This window comes from Osmerus eperlanus, chromosome 9, assembly GCF_963692335.1.
Source record: "Osmerus eperlanus chromosome 9, fOsmEpe2.1, whole genome shotgun sequence".
In the NCBI taxonomy this organism is placed as follows: domain Eukaryota; kingdom Metazoa; phylum Chordata; class Actinopteri; order Osmeriformes; family Osmeridae; genus Osmerus; species Osmerus eperlanus.
In genome coordinates, this window is record NC_085026.1 from 8,236,711 (window position 1) to 8,256,099 (window position 19,389).

The 19,389-nt window shown below is 44.9% G+C and overlaps 2 protein-coding genes across 2 annotated transcripts; both read right to left on the bottom strand.

Annotated features, from left to right (window-relative positions):
- Nucleotides 1–3,984: 3,984 nt before the first annotated feature.
- Nucleotides 3,985–12,928, bottom strand: lbh (LBH regulator of WNT signaling pathway). The gene is made up of 3 exons (XM_062469160.1): nt 12,683–12,928; nt 7,738–7,840; nt 3,985–5,868 (listed from the first exon to the last, which is right to left on the bottom strand). Exons 1-3 carry the CDS (start codon nt 12,709–12,711, stop codon nt 5,665–5,667), a joined length of 336 nt encoding a protein of 111 aa, XP_062325144.1. The 5' UTR covers nt 12,712–12,928; the 3' UTR covers nt 3,985–5,664.
- An 881-nt stretch (nt 12,929–13,809) lies between these two features.
- On the bottom strand, nt 13,810–18,252 carry LOC134026852 (26S proteasome regulatory subunit 10B-like). Its single transcript, XM_062469848.1, has 14 exons — nt 18,107–18,252; nt 17,588–17,667; nt 17,447–17,486; nt 17,245–17,297; nt 17,076–17,143; nt 16,772–16,886; nt 16,556–16,643; nt 15,598–15,659; nt 15,386–15,509; nt 15,218–15,279; nt 14,928–15,048; nt 14,713–14,793; nt 14,528–14,599; nt 13,810–14,434 (listed from the first exon to the last, which is right to left on the bottom strand). The coding sequence occupies exons 1-14, from the start codon at nt 18,189–18,191 to the stop codon at nt 14,316–14,318; spliced, it is 1,170 nt and encodes a 389-aa protein (XP_062325832.1). The 5' UTR covers nt 18,192–18,252; the 3' UTR covers nt 13,810–14,315.
- Nucleotides 18,253–19,389: the final 1,137 nt, after the last annotated feature.

Consider the following 19,389-nt stretch of genomic DNA (forward strand, 5'->3'; position numbering starts at 1 on the left):
TCGAGGTTCAGGAAAGGGACAGGGATGATTTAACTCAAGTCTTCCTCCCTCTCACCCTACACTTCCCTCTGTATCTAAGGTCTAAGTAAGCATGCATGTACAGTATCTATGTCTCCCTCTTTTTTACGCTCCTTTAAAGATCTTCACACAACAGACTTGTTAAATCAGTCCCACCTCTCTCTCTTTCTCCCTCTTTCTCAATGTCTCTCTCTCCGTCTCACTTGCTCTCCTCTTTCTTTATCCCTTGTCTGAATTGTCAGAATTGTGAGGTGAGGTGAGGCTGTTTTTCCAGTCTCGTCTCCAAGCCAGGAGTATTAGGGGGGCATAAGCTGTCTATTTATATCAGTGACGCCCCATAGAAGAGCAGCAGAGTCTGGATTAGCACATTAACACACAAAAGTACACGCGTAATTGGACCCTGACAGGCACAGTGATCAAAGCTCAAAAACATCACAGACAACATGGCAGCACTCTCGTACATCACCCTATTAAACAGAGGATGAATCTTTTAAGTGTTGAGAATCATCGGCCCAAATGAATATGTGGCTGTGTGAGTGCATACTTGGGAATGTCTACGGATCGCTCCTTGTTGAGGGTTTGATTCCAGAGCTGCTTGGCACTGTATTGATGGTTCTTGACTTGGATGGATTGTGTAATCGTTATGGCTTTGTTTTGAATGGCAATCACTGCGTCAGCTTACTGGCCCCTTAGGGTATGTTGACTGAAACTCACTTACTCTATCTGAGTGGGGGAAGGTGGAACAGATGACCATAAAAACGTATCTCCTTCTCATCAAATGGGGGCTAGATTGTTCTTTTTAAAAGCCTAATCATTATACTCTGACATGTTTCCCTGTAAAATCACAGGTAAAGCCACATAAGGCTAATTTTAGGAAGACTAATTGACACCGACACAATAGTGTCAGAAAAGTTAGTTCCAAACCTTCAACTCATCTCACCTTATCTTGAGTGACCCAAAGAAACCGCATAAGCCACCACATCTCTCACACGGTCTCCAGTGAACCCAACATGACCCTGTGTGACACCTTTGCTGCAGCACATTGTGCTCTCTATTTTAGACCTGCTCCATATCCACCTTCTCCCCTCTGTTGACTCCTCAATCTCTTCATCCTCCCTCTCCTTCTGTTCTGTACCTCTCCACCGTCCCCTGCTCAGTTTGTTGGCAGTGCCAGCTATGTGGACTCTTGGTGTCTTGTCTCCAGACTTGTTATAAATAACTAAGCAACGTTTTCTCTTCATCTCCCGAGAGCTCCACGTTCTCACACTGGAGAAACCCTGGGAAAAGAATCTTTCCTTTACGCACACGGCAAACATAGTAACACGAAACAACAACAAAAAATCAGGCACAAAAACGCACACAGTTACACAACGTACTGGTGAAAAACAAGACAAATGTCATGTTGCATTATGTAACCCCCACCGTGGGAAAATATAAAAGGCACAGAGACACAGAGAGAGAGAGAGACAGAGAAATGGAGAGACAATAAGCCCACTGTCCATAGCTCCTGAGATGCGATGCCTGGGGGACAAGAGTGCCTAGTGGGTGTGTGAGGGGACAGGTTAGAGTGTGAGCATGTAGAGAGAGGTGGAGAGAGAGAGAGAGAGAGAGAGAGAGAGAGAGAGAGAGAGAGAGAGAGAGAGAGAGAGAGAGAGAGAGAGAGAGCATGTCGGTGTGGGCTGCAGTGGGGACTCAGAGAGGAGTCTTGGGTGAAAGGGTCAGACTGTGCTGACACACTGGGATCAGTGGCAGATTGTTTCCACTGGAAAGAATTCCAGGAATGGGCTAGAAGAGCTATCAGTGACTGTGCTCAGAGCAGAGGACTGACAACAGTTTATTACACAGCCAGACACACACACACACACACTCTATCTCTGTTCTCATACACACATTCAAACATGTAGCGATGCACGCTAAAGTTGGTGTGCGAGACACAATCCGTCCCTCATGTCACTGCAGGGCTCGGGTCTCATCCCAGGCCAAGTGAGGCCCCACTCTCTTGTCCACTAACATTAGCTTACACGGATGTGGGTTGTTAACAGAGAGATTCATGGAGCCACTAAGGATTTTGTAAAACACAAAGAGGAATTCAAACAAAAAACGGTTGTATATGATGGACATTTATTACTTTCTTGTCTTGAACCTGTGACAGCCTTATCTCTGGCAAGTTGGTCTTCACCTCTGAGTGCTATTGTGGGGCCCTGGCTTGCCCCGGGTTTGGAGGTCACTGGCTGGACTCAGCAAGTCGTTGTTACTGGCCCCTGGCCTCCCGCATGATCCCACGGCCTTTCTGCTTTATCAGCAGGCAGGTATATTAATAACTCCTTGTGCTTCACTTTTTTTCCAGGATGTAGGAAACATGGTAGAATGTCAGCTCATTGTTCTCCTTTCAGGAAGTAGCCTTAAGACCTTGTGGAGATGCCACCTGGTCAATCTGAGAAACCCTCGACCCCTTAGGGCTGCCCCTTCCCAACTTTGATGGACAGTTCCAGGTACAAGGTACAAGTCCATCAAACCTGACCAGTCGGTCGGCCCCCCAGTCGGTTCTTGTGCACTGTATTGTTTTTTTGTACCCCAAAACATTTTCTATTGTCATTTGTAGGATGGTTCTGTTGTCACATCCTACCTTTATCTGTTATGTAATGTATTTATGTAGCAGAAGCTTTCCAAAGGAATGTACTTTACAGGAGGTACTTCAACCTGGGAACTCTTGATCTGCAACTGAGATATACCCATTCCCGGAGTACAATGTTTATGCAATACCTGATTCTCACATAGCAGAGGGACGAATTGCATTCCTTTTAGACATGAAATTATAACTATAGGTGTTTACATTAGCTAGATAACTTCAACAGTATTTTTCATGTGGCTCAGAGAACATGCTGCACATATGTACTAGAAGCTTAACCCTCCTGTCTTAAGAAATACTGACACCTCCCTGGTGTCTCTCACAGTGACCCGGAGTCCAATATATCTCATAACTCTACTAAACCTTTGAATTTAAATGTGCAATGTGGTACAATGTCACATTCTGTAAGTGCTCTAATATGCTCTGAGTGTAGAATGCAACCAAACAGTCAAACTTCTGTTTTGTTAACTTTTTAGCATCCCCAAAAGGTAAAACTATTAAACTATGGATGCCAAAAAGACAGCCTATAGACAACTTTTAAACCATGTCAAGGAGGTTGTGGTTCTGTAATTACCATGAACACGACATTTTGTGGCGATTTCTAGACTGATTATAAAATCTTTGAGTTACTGCTCTTTTCAACATCCATACAATCCAAACATACACTCATTCAAATGAATGATTAGACTAAAACCAGATTTTGTCAATCTCTCAACTTTTCTATATCCTGATATGGTTGGACCTCATTGGGACTGATCCAGTACCTATCGTAATAGGTGTTTTTTTGAGGCAGTTAGACAGAAGATTATCTACAATGTTTGGGGTAATTTTAGGATACTACATAGGAGGCCATCTACTTAGATTCATGTTTAATATATTTTGTGTTGTTTGATATGATTGTGGGCCCCAGGACAACAGGAGGGTTAAAGGGTTAAAAGAGTTTGTGATGAAGGGGGGGGGGGGGGAACACAGGAAGAAGCATGCGGTCCTCTGCACTCGTTGCTATATTTAATCTATTTACATTCAGAGAGACAGCAGCATAGAGCGGAGAAGGAGAGGCAAGCTGTAGGCAAGCTGTATGCAACAGATGAGAACTAAGCAGAGATGAGAAACTAGGCAGGAAGTAACAAGTTAACCACAACATGCAGGTGAGGGGGCTTGAAGGGGAGGTTTCACCAAAGAGAAAATGAAAGGAAACAGTATAGCAAGTCTCTTGAAAACAACCTTTGTTGTGCCCCCCCCGAAAAAATGATTTTCCATCAGCGTTTTACCTTATCAGTCTATCCTAATCAACTGTCGGACTGATTCTTGACGTCCTGTATCAAACAAACAGGAAAGCTAATTCAAATGTTTATTTACAAGCTCTGCACGTTTCACAGAGAAAGTGATGTAAATACAAAACAAAATGAGCGATTAACGGCGGTTTTTCTCCCTGAGCTTTACAAAAACAACACAGGATCAGTGAGGGACAGCAGAGAGATGTTCTGTACAGAGCCCTAATGCCATCCAAAACACTACAATACAAAGAAACACTACTGACAAGTTTATATACAGTAAATGGAACAAAAATAATTGTACACATGTAAAAGTGACTACCTCATCAATAAGGAACACTCCTGTGACAATTTACAACTTCCATAAAAAGACAGGTTGGGCATGTTGAAAAATATGAACAAACAGTTTTTCCTCAAAATTGCATACAATAGAAACCCAATGGCATCTCTTAAAGCAGGATCAGTAAGCCAGGCAACCAACTCCCTGGGGTTATAAGCAAGACAAACGTTTATTGCAAGACAGGGACATTCTTTAATATCAGAAGATAGATGACTGTTAGCTACAAAGCATTGGCTGTCTAGCTCATTGATCCTGATGTGTTGTCATACAACCTAAACACGTAATTGACACACCATCATCTGATTTCAAAATTAGGAAGACTACCGCCAGTGAAATATCGGGAGTTCAAAGTGATAACACGCTACAAGGCCTCAGGTATTGGTCTCTGAGGTAAAACATGGATATTTACACAGCCTTCTATCAGGTCTACATCCTTTTCTTTGGTTGGTCATCACCGACCTTTCGGTCCTCTCTATCCAGTAATTGTCATCTGAAGGAGCTGTACTTGTTCTCTCATTGCTAAGGCTGTGAGTGTGAAAAGGATGATAGAAAGGGGGGGAAAAAAAGCACACGAGTGCTTCAGTGCAGAACCAGCTTTGACGCCAATTCATCACAGCCACCATCGCTGTTAGGAATTAACACCACATCAAAGTTGTTTATGTTCCAATACTCTACCCTATACTCCACCCCCCATGTTAAAGCAGTTACTCCTGTCCACAAGGCATTCTTCCTTCCTTCCTTCCTGTCTGTCTTGCCTGACCAACTGCCTCCTTGTCATGTCACTGAAACCCTTCAAACTTTACTCATCACAATGCACAATAATGAAGAAAAAACTAAATAAAAAAAACCCTTGACATGCGCACAAACACTGACTTCTGTTGACAGACTGGGATGCATTGACAGCAATCAGTCATACATATGACATTTAAATTAATGTACTACACACAGGTATGGACAACAAATGCATGTGTGGGCAACACTACAGCAGTCACATATGGGTATACAAGAAGTCTCTTGGGTTATGGCACCAGCCATAGAGAGCTATCCATGTGGCCTTCAGCTATCAGTCAGACTGCACTTCCATTGTAAAACAAAAAGGGGGTGGTCAATCAGTGGACAATGCTGGATTTAAGCGTGTGCATCTTCATACCAAAGTGTAGATGGATGTATGTGGTTCTCAAGGAACACATTAGGGTTGTGGTCTCACAATCCTGTTTGCAGGTGTGGAGTGTGAATTGGTTAGAGTAAATTATGCTTTGGTGTCAGTCAATAAGAGTGTAAAGTGAGCAGTCAGTTTATTAGGGAAGTGATGTACAGCATTGGTGTGTGTGTGTGTGTGTGTGTGTGTGTGTGTGTGTGATGGGGCAGATGTAGAGCGGAGGAAGGAAGTTGCTGCTGGTCTTCTAATGCTGAGTATTCTGCACTGGCTGTACATTTGGATTTGCGCCGTTGCTTTCCTCTTCCTCTCCATCGCTAACGAGGAACTCCTCCGGAGGCCACCGCAGCTCCCCGCTCTCCACCTCACCCTCCGTGGGCTCCACCACGATGGACGGCAGACGGTCCTTCAGCTTACAGCAGCGCTCAAAGTCAGAAGGGTCTGGGAATATCTGGGGGGGAGGGAAGACAGAAACAGAGCCATGAAGCTCTGGGTGGCTGATTCAGTAAAAGGACACACACACACACACACGTAGCCAATGTAGAACAAAAACATTGTCATGTGACCCAAAGTGACAGGATTTATGGAATAAAAATGCTGGCATGCAAATCAACACTTTGAAGTGACTCTTCTGTCACCAACGCCCAAGTTTCTCTTGCTTTTTGTGCAGAATCAGAAATGAGGGTCATGAGAAAGTCACAAGTTGTGTCTTGCAGTCAGGCCTGAAGATCTGCATGTCTGGATCAGAAAATGAAGTCCCGTGAGAGAGACTGAAAGAGCAGTCGACACAGGCCAGGCTGCTGTGATTAGTCACCGGCCACAGTCTCTCTCTGGTTCTGAGATCGAGGTAGAAAAGGGCCCAGGGGAAGAACTTCAAGTCCAAGAACAGCATTTTTTTTTTTTTTTTTGCTGTTTGGATAAAGTGGAAGAATATTTTTAGACCTGCATATTTCACTTAGAGACACTGGATGGGGGGAAAGTGATGTCGCTTGTCTGGGCAAAGAGCCCAGTGGAAAGAAAGCATTAGACGGGGTTGAGTGAGAAGGAGGAGACGGACAGAGAAAGGGTCCAGCTGTGTCCAAATCTCCCTGAGTGTCATACATTAGGGATGAGGGGGGAGAGGAATGACAAAACGTTTGAGCGAGGAAGTGTCAGACTGACTGTGTGCGCACGCGCGCACACCCACATTTGTGGCTGTGAATTTGCGCCTCCTGAAAACAGCCGTGTATATGACCATGGGAGTATCTGAGCTATGGGTGATGAGTGTGCAAGAGTGTGCGCAGCGTGATTGTGTGTGTGTTAGTGTGAGATATGGTTCCTGTTAGAATGGGATATCTGAGATTCTGCGTGTGAGCATGTGCACCCCCATCTGAACACCTTGTGTGCGTGTCGACAGCTTTAGTGTCTGCGTCTCCCTGCATGTGCTGCTGAAGTCAGCTGTGCGTCAGCACCGAGGGGAGTTGGCTAACGAGTGACCTTGCCTGTGGACCCCCAGCTCACATGCCACAGCTTCACTTCCAGGGGCCGGAAAACCACGACACATCACCAGCGATGCACAGCGATGGCTATTTTGGGTTGTAGGGGCGGGAGTGGAGGGAGAGAAAAAGAGGAGAAAGGGTGCAGGAATTGTGACCGTTGACTGACTTCAGTAGTAGAGTTTTAGGCAGAAGGCTACCTTTCCTAACTGACCGTGCGAGGGTCCGACTGTCCATTTGAAGATGGAAGAGCAGACTACTACTACCCCTCCCTCCCTCAAAGACAGTCACCACTCAAATAAGCAGATCAGAGGTGGGTGCCACCTTGCAGGAAAACATCTGGTGTCACTGTGGGTGGTGGATCCATAGACTTGAGAAGCCACCAGTATAAGAGGGGGGGGGAGATGCCTAACCACTACCATCACAGTCAGGCCATGGAAGAAGAGACTGAGACTAAAGTTGGGCTAGCAGCGCAGTAGTGGAAATGGGGAAAGGGGTGTTAGAAGTAGCATGCAGACCACTTTTCCTCTGAGTCTTTCCGTCCCTTCCTTCTCCCTTCCTTCCCTCCCACAGCTGGGGTGTGAACCACGACAGGAAGAGGAAGTCTACCTCCTCCCTCTGGGCCCAGTCTACATCCCCCTCTTCCTCCATCAGCTCCCTAAAGCATGGCAGGATAGTTCTTCTTACCCCAATAAGGATGTCAGAGTGGATGTATGCTAGGCATGGGAATAGGTGGTTTAGATTTGAACTAAAGAGTTCCCTGTACACCACCTGGGCATAGATAATGACTTGGGTTGAGAGTAGTTGGCCTTGGAATGGAGGCAGGGACTCTGAGTGTGTCCTACCTGGAAGGTGAGACGATCCTTGCTGGGGCTGAGCCTCATGTCCTCCATGGGGGTGCTGGTGATCATTACCTCAGTCATGTCTCTCCTGGGCACAAACACTGGGCTGCAGGAGACAGGAGACACTGAAGGTTAACACACACCTAATTGGGAGGAAGCTTCTGCATTACAGGATAGTGGAACCGAGAGTGGAATTTTGTTACATCTAGTTTACAACTATCTAGATCTGCTTTCCTGCAGTCGGGGAGTTTACGTCAAACCGACCAAGAGTACCGGTATATACCTTTTGAGGTGTAGGTGGTGATGTGAGAACCAGACAAGCAAGATGAGATGTTCCACTGAGGCGATGTAGACCCTTAGTTAACATCAGTCTGGGTTTGTCTGTAAAATGTAAGGCCAGGTATTTAGAGAAACCTGACCACTGAAATGGAATGCAGCGTAACATGGCATGCACTGCAAAACCATGCTAGCTGAGGCGTTGTGGTTAATGTTACAGTAGTTAGCCTCCTTTTGGCTCAGGATGAATTGTTTTGGTGCCTTCTATGGAGAGGACAGAGTCATTGTGAAAGTGTGCAGTGGGCGGGCGTACATTGCCCTTTCATCTGAAACCTAAACACTATTGAAAGTTTCACGGAAGTTTCCATTTTAGCTTGAGTAAAGAGAGGTTTATTTATGCTTTTTGGAATGCTGCTTTCCAGTCACATCACTTCTGAGGGATGACTGGTGTCAAACATGTGCTATAGGAGGAAGAGAAAGCCTATTCTTGGGGCCACAGATCTGAGAAACAAGATGGAAGAAGGATTCTCACACCATTTAAAAGCGTGACGGCATGGTGGTCAGTGTGTCCACAGGCCCTGTGGTCAGTGTGGCAACGTTGGCCTGGCTAGGATGAGTAACTTGAATGAACAAAAACATTTCGTTTACATCTCTACAAACAAAAGATGAATGGTAAGCAATGTTGACACACTGGCAATAAACAGCAACACACCGAGTTGAGACACAGACTGTGAAAGTACAAGCTTTCAATACGCAACTCATGATGTTTGACTTCTCTCAAGTCAATCCCAGGCTTAAGGCTTAAACCCACCTCTTAAGTAATGTCTTATTATAAAACGTTTGCCAAAGCTTATTTTTGGCAACGTATTGCTGAGTCTCAGATCAGAAGTGGTGGTTCTAAACAAAAAGGCAGTGAGAGTCCCTTTATGAAGCAAATGACAGTGGCAAGTCTGCATCACGTTGGCAAACTCTCTGCGGGTTCAGCCATGAGACATTTTGAATCGAGATGTATTTTCCGATGGCATACACACATATATGTATATATATACACACACACACACACACGTGTGTGCGCACGTATGGTGGAAAACTCCTAAAACAACATTTAGATCCTTTTCAGCCTCAGCGAGTGAGTGAGAGAATGAGACTAGAAAGCAATACAAGCTCAGCATCAGTCTGATCTATAGGGATTAAACAGCAGATTCAATCTTTAAATTGCTGTCAGTCCAATAATTGCATTTAAAGCCCCAGGGCTCCATTTTCTAACACGTCACTTATCTCAAAAGGTTCTTCTGGCCTAATGCTATCAAAACAGTGCACTTGGGCTGGTGTGCATTCTTTGGGATAAGATCTTAATGATTTATACATTATAGTACACTGATTTACTTAGGAGTCAATAAAAAATAAATAAAGATTGGTTTAAAATGGGGGGGGGGGGGGGGGAATAAGAGATGGTGTGGCGATGGATCAATACATGCCACAACATACTGCCACACCCTGGAGCGATGACGACCATCCGCTGACAATCAATGTTTTCCATTTCCAAGTCACATACCACTTGTCCCATTGACTGTCATACAGGGCTGGGAGGGCCTTGAGGTTCTCAGTAAAGGCATTTGGAATGCAGTAGGACACTCCAAAAACATGACTCTTAAATCGTTTTTTTTTTTGTTGAGGACAAGCATGGGTGGATAAAACAATGGCCGGGGATCTAAAAATAAAAAAGTAGACCAAGAGGATATGCAGGCTTCAGCGATGGAAAGCTTAATTTCAGCAGCACTGCTCTTAAACTTCTTTCATCCACACAGAGACAGAGACGGAAGACGCACTGTACGGGGGACAGGACAGACTTGAGTAGTGGAGTAGGAGAAGGATAAACACTTAGGCCTTGCCAGTCATATTTCTGCTCTGGGATAGTATAAACATCCTGCTCGGCTAAGAATAACAGAACAGCAGCATAATAAAAAGGGTACAATGAGAAGGAAGTTGGAGAGCCCAAGTAACAGTTCACCCTGGGAGAGAACTCACATACCATTCAGATCCATTACAGGGAGAAGCAGGGAGGCCAGGACGAGGATACACAATGTGGCAGACCTTTCTCAAACCTAACTCTTGCCTCCCCATCCTCTTCAGCAGTCATGCTAAGCCTTCTGTAGAACCAACTGACCCCCAGCTTAGGTGAACTTTGGGACCACAGGAAATAAGAAACTGACAGACTAAAGCCTGGTTAACGCTCCACTGTAGTTTTACGGACTGTGCATAACTTTACGACGCAATCCCTATATATGACTTGACACATTTTCAAAATGGCCACTAGTGAGTTTTTACCATGCCGAAATTACATCAAGTTGAAAAAAGAACCCTCAGAACCCGTTTCACTGCAGTAGCCCATCAGTAAGTAGCACCAAACATTGGAGAACGTCTACCCTGTGCAGACAGGATCTGGCAAAATAAGCAACAGTGTGAACCAGAGAAGGCAAACGGTACACAACACAAATAGACCACAGGTTTCAGCAGCAGACATCGCCATATCCTGTCAGGTATGCAGTGTGAAGGCTGTCGAGAACCCACAACATGATCACGTACCACATGATCATGAACCTGCCATCAGGTTATTCTCCACCTATAGATGTTTCTTCCCACCTGCCTTACCAGGATGCTCTAGCTAGGTCAAGACTTGGATGCCAGACACGTTTTTCATGGGCATACAAACACTAATCCTGACCAATCCATAGGACCAAGAGCCAGACAAGACTAATCTGAGAGCTGGTACAAGTGTCCCTAAAGTCATGTGATTTTAAAGGGTGTGTGCACATGCGTGGGTGTGTACGTGTGGGGGGTGTTTAGCACAAGGGCCAGAGAGAGATTTGATGCCATTAATCTATGATTGACGACACGGTGGGATGACTTGGATTAGTCAGAGATAGGATATGGCTAATTATCGGGAACAGAGGTCATCGGATCAGGTCTCGTCTCAAGTGTGGAAACGTGCCCATCAAGTCCAAATCAACCTTAATGACCCCCGTCACCATTATGGAAAGAGCAGCTTGCGCTTACTAATCTCCCTTAATTACGTGTTACAAAACAAACCGGTTAGTAGAACTGTTCCATTTAGTCTTGTCCTCTTTTTTGGTGTATCTAACACTTAGCAATTGCCCTACATGTTCATTCAACTTTTACTAGAAGGTTGCGTTGTGAACACAGTGTGGCTGACCGATCTCGGCATGGCGACAAAGCCAAGGCTCTGACATTCCATACCAACACTGAGCTTCTGAGGATGCCAAGTCGCACACAAGCAGGAGGTGTGTAGGGGGTGAGTGCTGTGTCAGGACCCAGAACTGTAATAGAATGGTTGGCTCATGGCCATAAAACTAGGGGGAGCAGTCCCCCCTCTTACAGATGTTGAATAAGAAGATTAGACTACACACCCTTATTCTAACCTAAATGAAAGGAGAACCAAAATGTTATCACTGGTTAGGGATAACTGAATTTTGATGCATACCTTTCTATAGGCTTGCTAAGGAGCAGTTTTTGATGTGACCTTTGAGGCAACCAGTCAGTTTGACAAAAAACTACAACTTTGAGGCACACTATATAGAGACTAATGTGGATCTCAAGAAGCAAAAGGGTTCCCCTTATAGCATCTTAGAATCCACACTTCTGTAGAGATAAGAACAGCACAGGGAGAGCGGGTTTGTGGTTTTACAGTGAAGATAGAGGTTGGGCCTATACTTCCTGGATGAGAACAGACTGGCAGAGGTTACAAAAACACAGAAGCAGAACAATGTCTCATCAACAGCTTGCACATCCTCCTTCTCAAAAGGAATGTACTTTCTATCAATTGGGGTTTCACCATCTGGTCTTTAGTACACAATTTGTCCTCACAGAACTGAGAAAATAGCTTACAAAAAGAAGAATCGACAGACAATCTAGTGGCCACAAAGAGATATGATGCACTGACTGCATGAATTTAAACCGTGCATAAATTGACTCATGAGAGCCCATCTTTCTCTACTGCGTCGACCGCCACACCTGACGCACGAGCTTGGCGTCAGACTGGGTTGACGCCACGAAAGGTCAAGCAATTTCAAACGGTTGGCAGGTTAGATTTTCCGACGAAAGGCATTTCTCACTCATACAAATGTAGCCTGATAGCATCCCTCTGACGATATATTTATTTTGGCATTTCATTTTGGATTTGAGTTCCTTCAAAATAGCTGACATATAAACGAACAACTATCTCTATAGGCTACATAATTAGATTTTATAGAAAAACAGCGGTAAAATTAACGTGGCCTTTTTAACTTAAAGCAAGCCCACCGAACAAGTGGTGAAACTGCACCTGTCACAACACCATTTGGAAACATTGGTTTAAGACATCCTGAACTTGTTTCTTTCTATTTTATGGGGTGTTATGACCGCCTGTGGAAACTAAGTGGGTGTTGCGGACATGCGCTATTTAGGCGCTAGTAGGCTAATTAACGTGACTTGCTTCTCTTCCTTCATTAATTCGCACAACTAGGCAACTCTCAGTCACCTTTGAATGCAATTATTACAACGTAGCCTATAGGCTACATGCATTGTTTATCTAAATGATTAGGCTTCATTGTTGCAGTTAAGTGACTGAAAAACAATTTGAACATTAGTCAAGTGTAACATGTTGCCTACTCACCAGTATATTTGGGGAGAATACACAGACATGAATTCACACCTGCAATTAATTCTGATGATCAAAGTAATCTGTCGGAGATCCGGTTAACTGCGTTCTTATTCTCCACCAACACTGAGTACCCGTCCCTTGAAAAGAAGAGCGACTTCACAGAGCAAAGACAAAATTGGTTGGCAACCGCAGTGACTTTACAATTGTTCAGCGATTTGTCCGTCTAATCTCTCTTGTATTGAGTATTTATGTAAGAGGCGTGTACTTGTTCCGCTACAGACACACCTCCTCCTCACGGACTCGAATTCTTCAATGGCAGCGGTAAAATCACCAAGGACCAATCAGAACACATGTGCTTCGCACCCAATGACGATAGCAGGGATGAACAATTTCATTGGAAAATCAAGATACTGCAGCACTGTTCATTGATAGTCGCTAAGGCGACAAAATGTGTCTATGCAGAAAAAGGAAAAAGTCGCTTATTCTTGTAATCTAATAATAGATTGTCCACAAATTGAATGTGCACAATCTGAATGTAGATCACTAGAGTAATTTGATGTCCAGCAATTCGAAGAAATATAGCTACCAAATGTTGTTTCTAGAACACGTTTGACCTTTTCTTGTCCGTGTTGATATTGCTGATACGCGGGTATTTAATGATACACAACACATATGTTACAATCCGTCGACATATGCCAAACATTTGAATGTATTTCACATTTTACAGCAGGCAACTTTATCTTTTCCAGTTCATGTGAAGGTCATATGTAGTCTCATGTATAAAAAAAAATGTTTGTCATACAAGGCCATTTACACCTAATAGAAATGGCCAGCTGTTCTTCAAACCCCTTCCTCAACACGCACATTACTTAAAAAACATTTGGCAAAGGAGAGAGCTGGTGGACATCACTTAATGAAGCATTGGTGAGAACCTGCAGTCTTCAAAGCATGTAGTAAGGTCCATCAATGCCATCTGGTGGCAAGCGTCATAACACTCAAGATCATCTCAGTAATAATTCACTTACAGGTCAGCTTTTTGTAAGCCCCAGGTATGCAAGATATGGCTGAAAGGTGTTTCCTATAGTATTTTAAGTATTTCATTTTGAAAAGCTCCTTATACCCATTTAAAACGGTAGCCATTCACTTTCAAACAATATCAAAGTTTATTGGCAACTAGAAACATGGTCCAGGCCTGATTCTGGGCTTCAGTCCCAGGCATAGATTTACAAGCATTTTACTGAGAAACACATTTTATTTTCAGTTATTCAAATTATAATCTTTTTTCCCACCATACTACAAGAAAGACAGAACATGACAATTCTATATTTGGATTGTTTGTTGTTTCTTAAAAATAAAATCCTTTGCATCAAAGAGTTGCTCTTCTCATCCTCAGGATTTAACATACTGTATGTAAGACCATACAATGGGGTTAATAAGGATGATGTTTTTTGTGTATATATTTTCAAAGCAAAATACAAAAAACAAAACGGCAAAGTGTAGTGTTGTAATTTCTACAATTGTACACGTTTGTCAAGTTACACTGTACATTTCAAATATAAGATTTCTGCTGTGTTTTCTCCTGTTTCCTCAAATCTTACATGCAAATAGCCAGAAGTTGTCAGATTGCTTGCAGTGTTTAGATGAATCATAAAGGCTTGTAGTCCAGCTTGGACTCCAGTTTTTTGGAGTCCGCCACCTTTCGGACCGCCTTCATGAAGTCTTCCTGGGTTACATACTCGTGGTCGGCGCGGATGGCAAACATTCCTGGATTACAAGAGGGGTGGTGGGTGTCAATGCTTGATGGGAGATCACGTCGCTAATTCAACATGATACAGGTCTATTATAATGGATACCAACCTGCTTCAGTGCACACGTTCCTCAGATCAGCTCCGTTGAACCCATCTGACAGCTTAACTATTGCTTCGTAATCTGCAAAGACGTTTTATTCAAATCAACCGTGTGATTTGCATTCAAAGATCCTCAGGACATATTATATTTTATTATAAAAAACACGGCACTCGAATAAAATCTGTTGGACTGACCCATTTCTCCATGCTTGGTGATTGGTCCAGAATGGATCTTTAGAATGTCCATACGAGCCTGCTCATTGGGCAGTTCGATGTCTGCAAAATGATAAAACACACAAAATAAAAGGGTTGCAACCAAGTTCAAAGGCAAAGTTTCAACAAATAGGAATGGAGGGTGGTGGAAGAGGGAGGTGGGTGAGGTGGGTGGGTGGGTGAGGGAGGGGACATACGGATCTTGCGGTCCAGCCTGCCAGGCCTCAGCAGGGCAGGGTCCAGCGTGTCAGGTCGGTTGGTGGCCATGATCATCTTGACTCTGTGCAGGGTGTCAAAACCATCCATCTGGTTCAGCAGCTAAGGAAGACAACAGGGGAGTGACTCAGCATTATTCACGCTCTGCCCGGGGAGCCCACGGCACCAGTGGCTGCACGACAGAGCAGTCTGAGGGGGCTCGCCAACGATTCAATGATGCCGATGTCGAAGCATGAGGAGGCACTGTATGTGTTAAGGCTGTGAGCCTCACCTCCATCAGTGTCCTCTGAATCTCTCTGTCTGCAGACGTCCCCTCAGAGAAACGACGGCCGCCTACACACACACATTACAGAAGCAATAAGGGGGAGGCGTCAAGGTCGACTGACACCACCCCACTCAAAATATTCTCATTGTACTGGTTTACACACTGAGGCTGTACCTATGGCATCGATCTCATCCATGAAGATGATGCAAGGCTGGTGGTCTCGCGCGTAGTTGAACATCTCTCTGATCAGCCTGGCACTCTCACCAATGTACTTATCAACTATAGAGCTGGACACCACCTGGAGAGAGGGGAGGTGGAGGGCATGTAATCATTGATATGCAATAACAATTGATATACTCAACAAGAACAAGTCTATAAAGTCTTACCTTCAGAAAGTTACAGTCAAGCTGGCTGGCTACTGCTCTGGCCAGGAGAGTCTTTCCGGTTCCTGATGACCATGAACATGTCAAAATACAAAATTACACTGCATTAAACTAGCAGAACAATCAGTGTTGCAGTCCCTACAGCTTGTTGTGGGTTGACTAGGGGATGTCAATGTGATAGAGCTGTGAGGAGTCGGGGAGGGGCCCAGGGTGGGTGAGCTGTGAGGAGTCGGGGAGGGGCCCAGGGTGGGTGAGCTGTGAGGAGTCTGGGAGGGTGCCAGGGTGGGTGAGCTGTGAGGAGTCGGGGAGGGGCCCAGGGTGGGTGAGCTGTGAGGAGTCGGGGAGGGGCCCAGGGTGGGTGAGCTGTGAGGAGTCAGGGAGGGGGCCAGGGTGGGTGAGCTGTGAGGAGTCTGGGAGGGTGCCAGGGTGGGTGAGCTGTGAGGAGTCAGGGAGGGGCCCAGGGTGGGTGAGCTGTGAGGAGTCGGGGAGGGTGCCAGGGTGGGTGAGCTGTGAGGAGTCAGGGAGGGGGCCAGGGTGGGTGAGCTGTGAGGAGTCGGGGAGGGGCCCAGGGTGGGTGAGCTGTGAGGAGTCTGGGAGGGTGCCAGGGTGGGTGAGCTGTGAGGAGTCAGGGAGGGGCCCAGGGTGGGTGAGCTGTGAGGAGTCGGGGAGGGTGCCAGGGTGGGTGAGCTGTGAGGAGTCAGGGAGGGTGCCAGGGTGGGTGAGCTGTGAGGAGTCAGGGAGGGGCCCAGGGTGGGTGAGCTGTGAGGAGTCAGGGAGGGGGCCAGGGTGGGTGAGCTGTGAGGAGTCAGGGAGGGGCCCAGGGTGGGTGAGCTGTGAGGAGTCGGGGAGGGTGCCAGGGTGGGTGAGCTGTGAGGAGTCAGGGAGGGGGCCAGGGTGGGTGAGCTGTGAGGAGTCAGGGAGGGGCCACAGTGTGTGAGCTGTGGGGAGTCAGCCCTCTCACCTGGGGGTCCGTAGAGTAGACAGCCTTTGGGAGGGATGATGCCTACCCTCAGGAACAGCTCAGGGTTAGTGAGGGGGAGCTCAATCACCTGAAACACAGCAGCAGATGTACTCCCTCCTCTGTCCATAGATGTACAATTACTCCCCCGGTATTATTATTATATGTGCAAGATCTTTTTTCTTTTCTTTGTTTAGATACTGCGTGATACTGACATACCTCACGAAGCTCTCTGATCTGTTCAGCCAAGCCTCCGATTTCAGAATAGGAGACACTTCCTGGGTCTTCATGGGACATGTTGTACACCAGGGGGTCAACCTCTCTGGGCAGGTACCTGCAGGGGCACAGTCACAAGACATAAGGCATCACACACCGTGTATAACTAGTACCGATTATGGTCAGAGGTTCTGAGAAGTAGAGATGCAGAAATTCCATGGTAGTCGTTAAAAATGTCCAAACGTATTTGAGAATAGGCTGAGTTACATAAATTGCATGTGGGAACTTGAGGAGGGGAGCTATTCACCTCATGATGGTCAGAGTGGTCATGTCCAAAGCAACTCTTGTTCCTGGTTTCAGCATGGACTTGTCCAGCTGCATCAAAAAAAGTATTGGACAGGTTTATTGCTGACCTAACATTTATGTTTGTTGGCAATAGAATAAACATTTATAGATCATGCTGTGACGAGTAATACCTGTCGTCTGCAGCCAACTACATATCTTGGGCCATTTGTTGCTTTGACAATAACTGTTAAAGTGCAGACACAATTATTACACTCTTTTCTTACCATACATGAAAGAATTGCATAGCTACATTGGTACATTAACTGACATTCATTTCCAGACATTACAGTTCAACAGTGATTTTCTGTGAGTATCAGTTACTTCAGCACTTACATTTCTCCTCAGTCAACTGTTTAAGGACCTCACCAACAATCTACAGTACAGGAAAAACGTAAAATGATTAGTTGTAGACAACAACATCGAAAGGTCAATCAACAAGAAAGGACAGAAGGTATTGGGGGTATAGCTGCTTACCTGTCCAACACTTTGCAGTGCTTTAAGGTCGTTTTCTGACTTTTCATATTGTTTTGTCTGCTCCCTCAACTGCTCACGAACTGTGTAGATAAAATATAGTCACAAACAATAGTAGCTAGCCAACTAGCTTGGAAGAAAATGTATTATAAAGTTACTTCTTTTAGCAGATTAAGCTGTGGACGGCTACATATTAGCGAGCTACTGTAGCTACGTTACCGGCTAGCTGCTCAGCATTGCTAGCGTCATTGGTAAACAATCGATTAAAGAAGAAACTACACCTTTGGCCACAACACGAGAAGATACACGACACCAGAAATTTAAGATACTGTATTTTGTCAATTAGCCAGGGGTATTGACGTTCGCTACAGTATCTGGCACTGCATGCTAGAAAGCTTGCATGACAAAGCGTCTTCTTGGTCAGCAGTTGTTATGTGTCTTTCAAAAGCTGGAACGTTTTGTTTGAGCAGCACAAGCTAGCACCTGACCAAACTATGTATTTAACTATCAACATCTACTCACGTTCTTTCAGGCGCCCATCAATTTCTTTATGTTCAAGCAATTTCTTTCTGTAATCTTGCAGCCCCTTGTCTCTTGTATCCGCCATGACACCGGTGTTGTACAGAATTCAGTTCCCCTGTTCCCCCTTACTTGCGCGTGCGCGAAATCATGACGTTTTATCTTGTTGCTTGGTTGAGCTGAATGTGATTTATATAACCTACTTTCCATGAGCATAAGGTACACTTGAGGCACACTCGGGGAGAATGTCCCTGTACTTACTGTAAGTCGCTCTGGATAAGAGCGTCTGCTAAATGACTAAATGTAGTTAATTTGCACTCAAATACAGGCTAGTATAGTAGGTATAGTAGCCTATAGTAAGTTGTATTGCTCTATCTCTTACTGATGAAACGTATTACTGATCACAGTATAATACATCAACAGCATTACTGTATTGCTTTATAAATGGTCATACTGTTATATACAGAGGTGAACCACAGCGTAAAAGACTGATGTGTAGATGACACTTAAAATAGGAGGGGGGAACCACTTTCCTCAGGCTTAGGTAAATATGTTACTCACATAATGATCACTGTAAAATACATCCCCAGCATTACTGTATTGCGTCCGATCCGACTGTAATATTTACATTTAGTCATTTAGCAGACGCTCTTATCCAGAGCCACTTACAGTAAGTACAAGTACATTCCCCCCCGAGGAAAGTAGGGTGAAGTGCCTTTCCCAAGGACACAACGTAATTTGGCATGGCCAATCCGATTCCCTAACCGCTCAGCCACCTGACTTCCCTAATATATAGTGGGAAATGTAGGGAAATCAGTTCCCCATGTGTTCTCAGTGTAAACACTGGCGTATAGTTGAAACTTGTTATACATAATGATCACAGTAACATACATCACCAGCATCACTGTATTACTTTATAAATGGCCAGGCTGTAATATATAGGGGGGGAGCAACTTTCCTCAGGCCTCCAGGGAAATCCGTTCCTCCTGTGTTCAATTCAAATTGGGATACCTTAGTACTGTAAATTACAGTACTGTAGCGCTACTACTGTAGGCTACACTAGACGGATTAGCACTGAAAAGAGGGACTAACGATTGAGCAATTATATATAATACATAAATATTATAGATTAAAGATTATATATAAATCACATTCAGCTCAACTAAGCAACAAGAGAAAACGCGCACACACAAGGAAGGGGGAACAGGGCAACTGAATTATCCAGAACACCGGTGTCAGTACCGGTCAGTACTGACCGTAAAACTAGCCCAGTAGCCAGTTTTCTG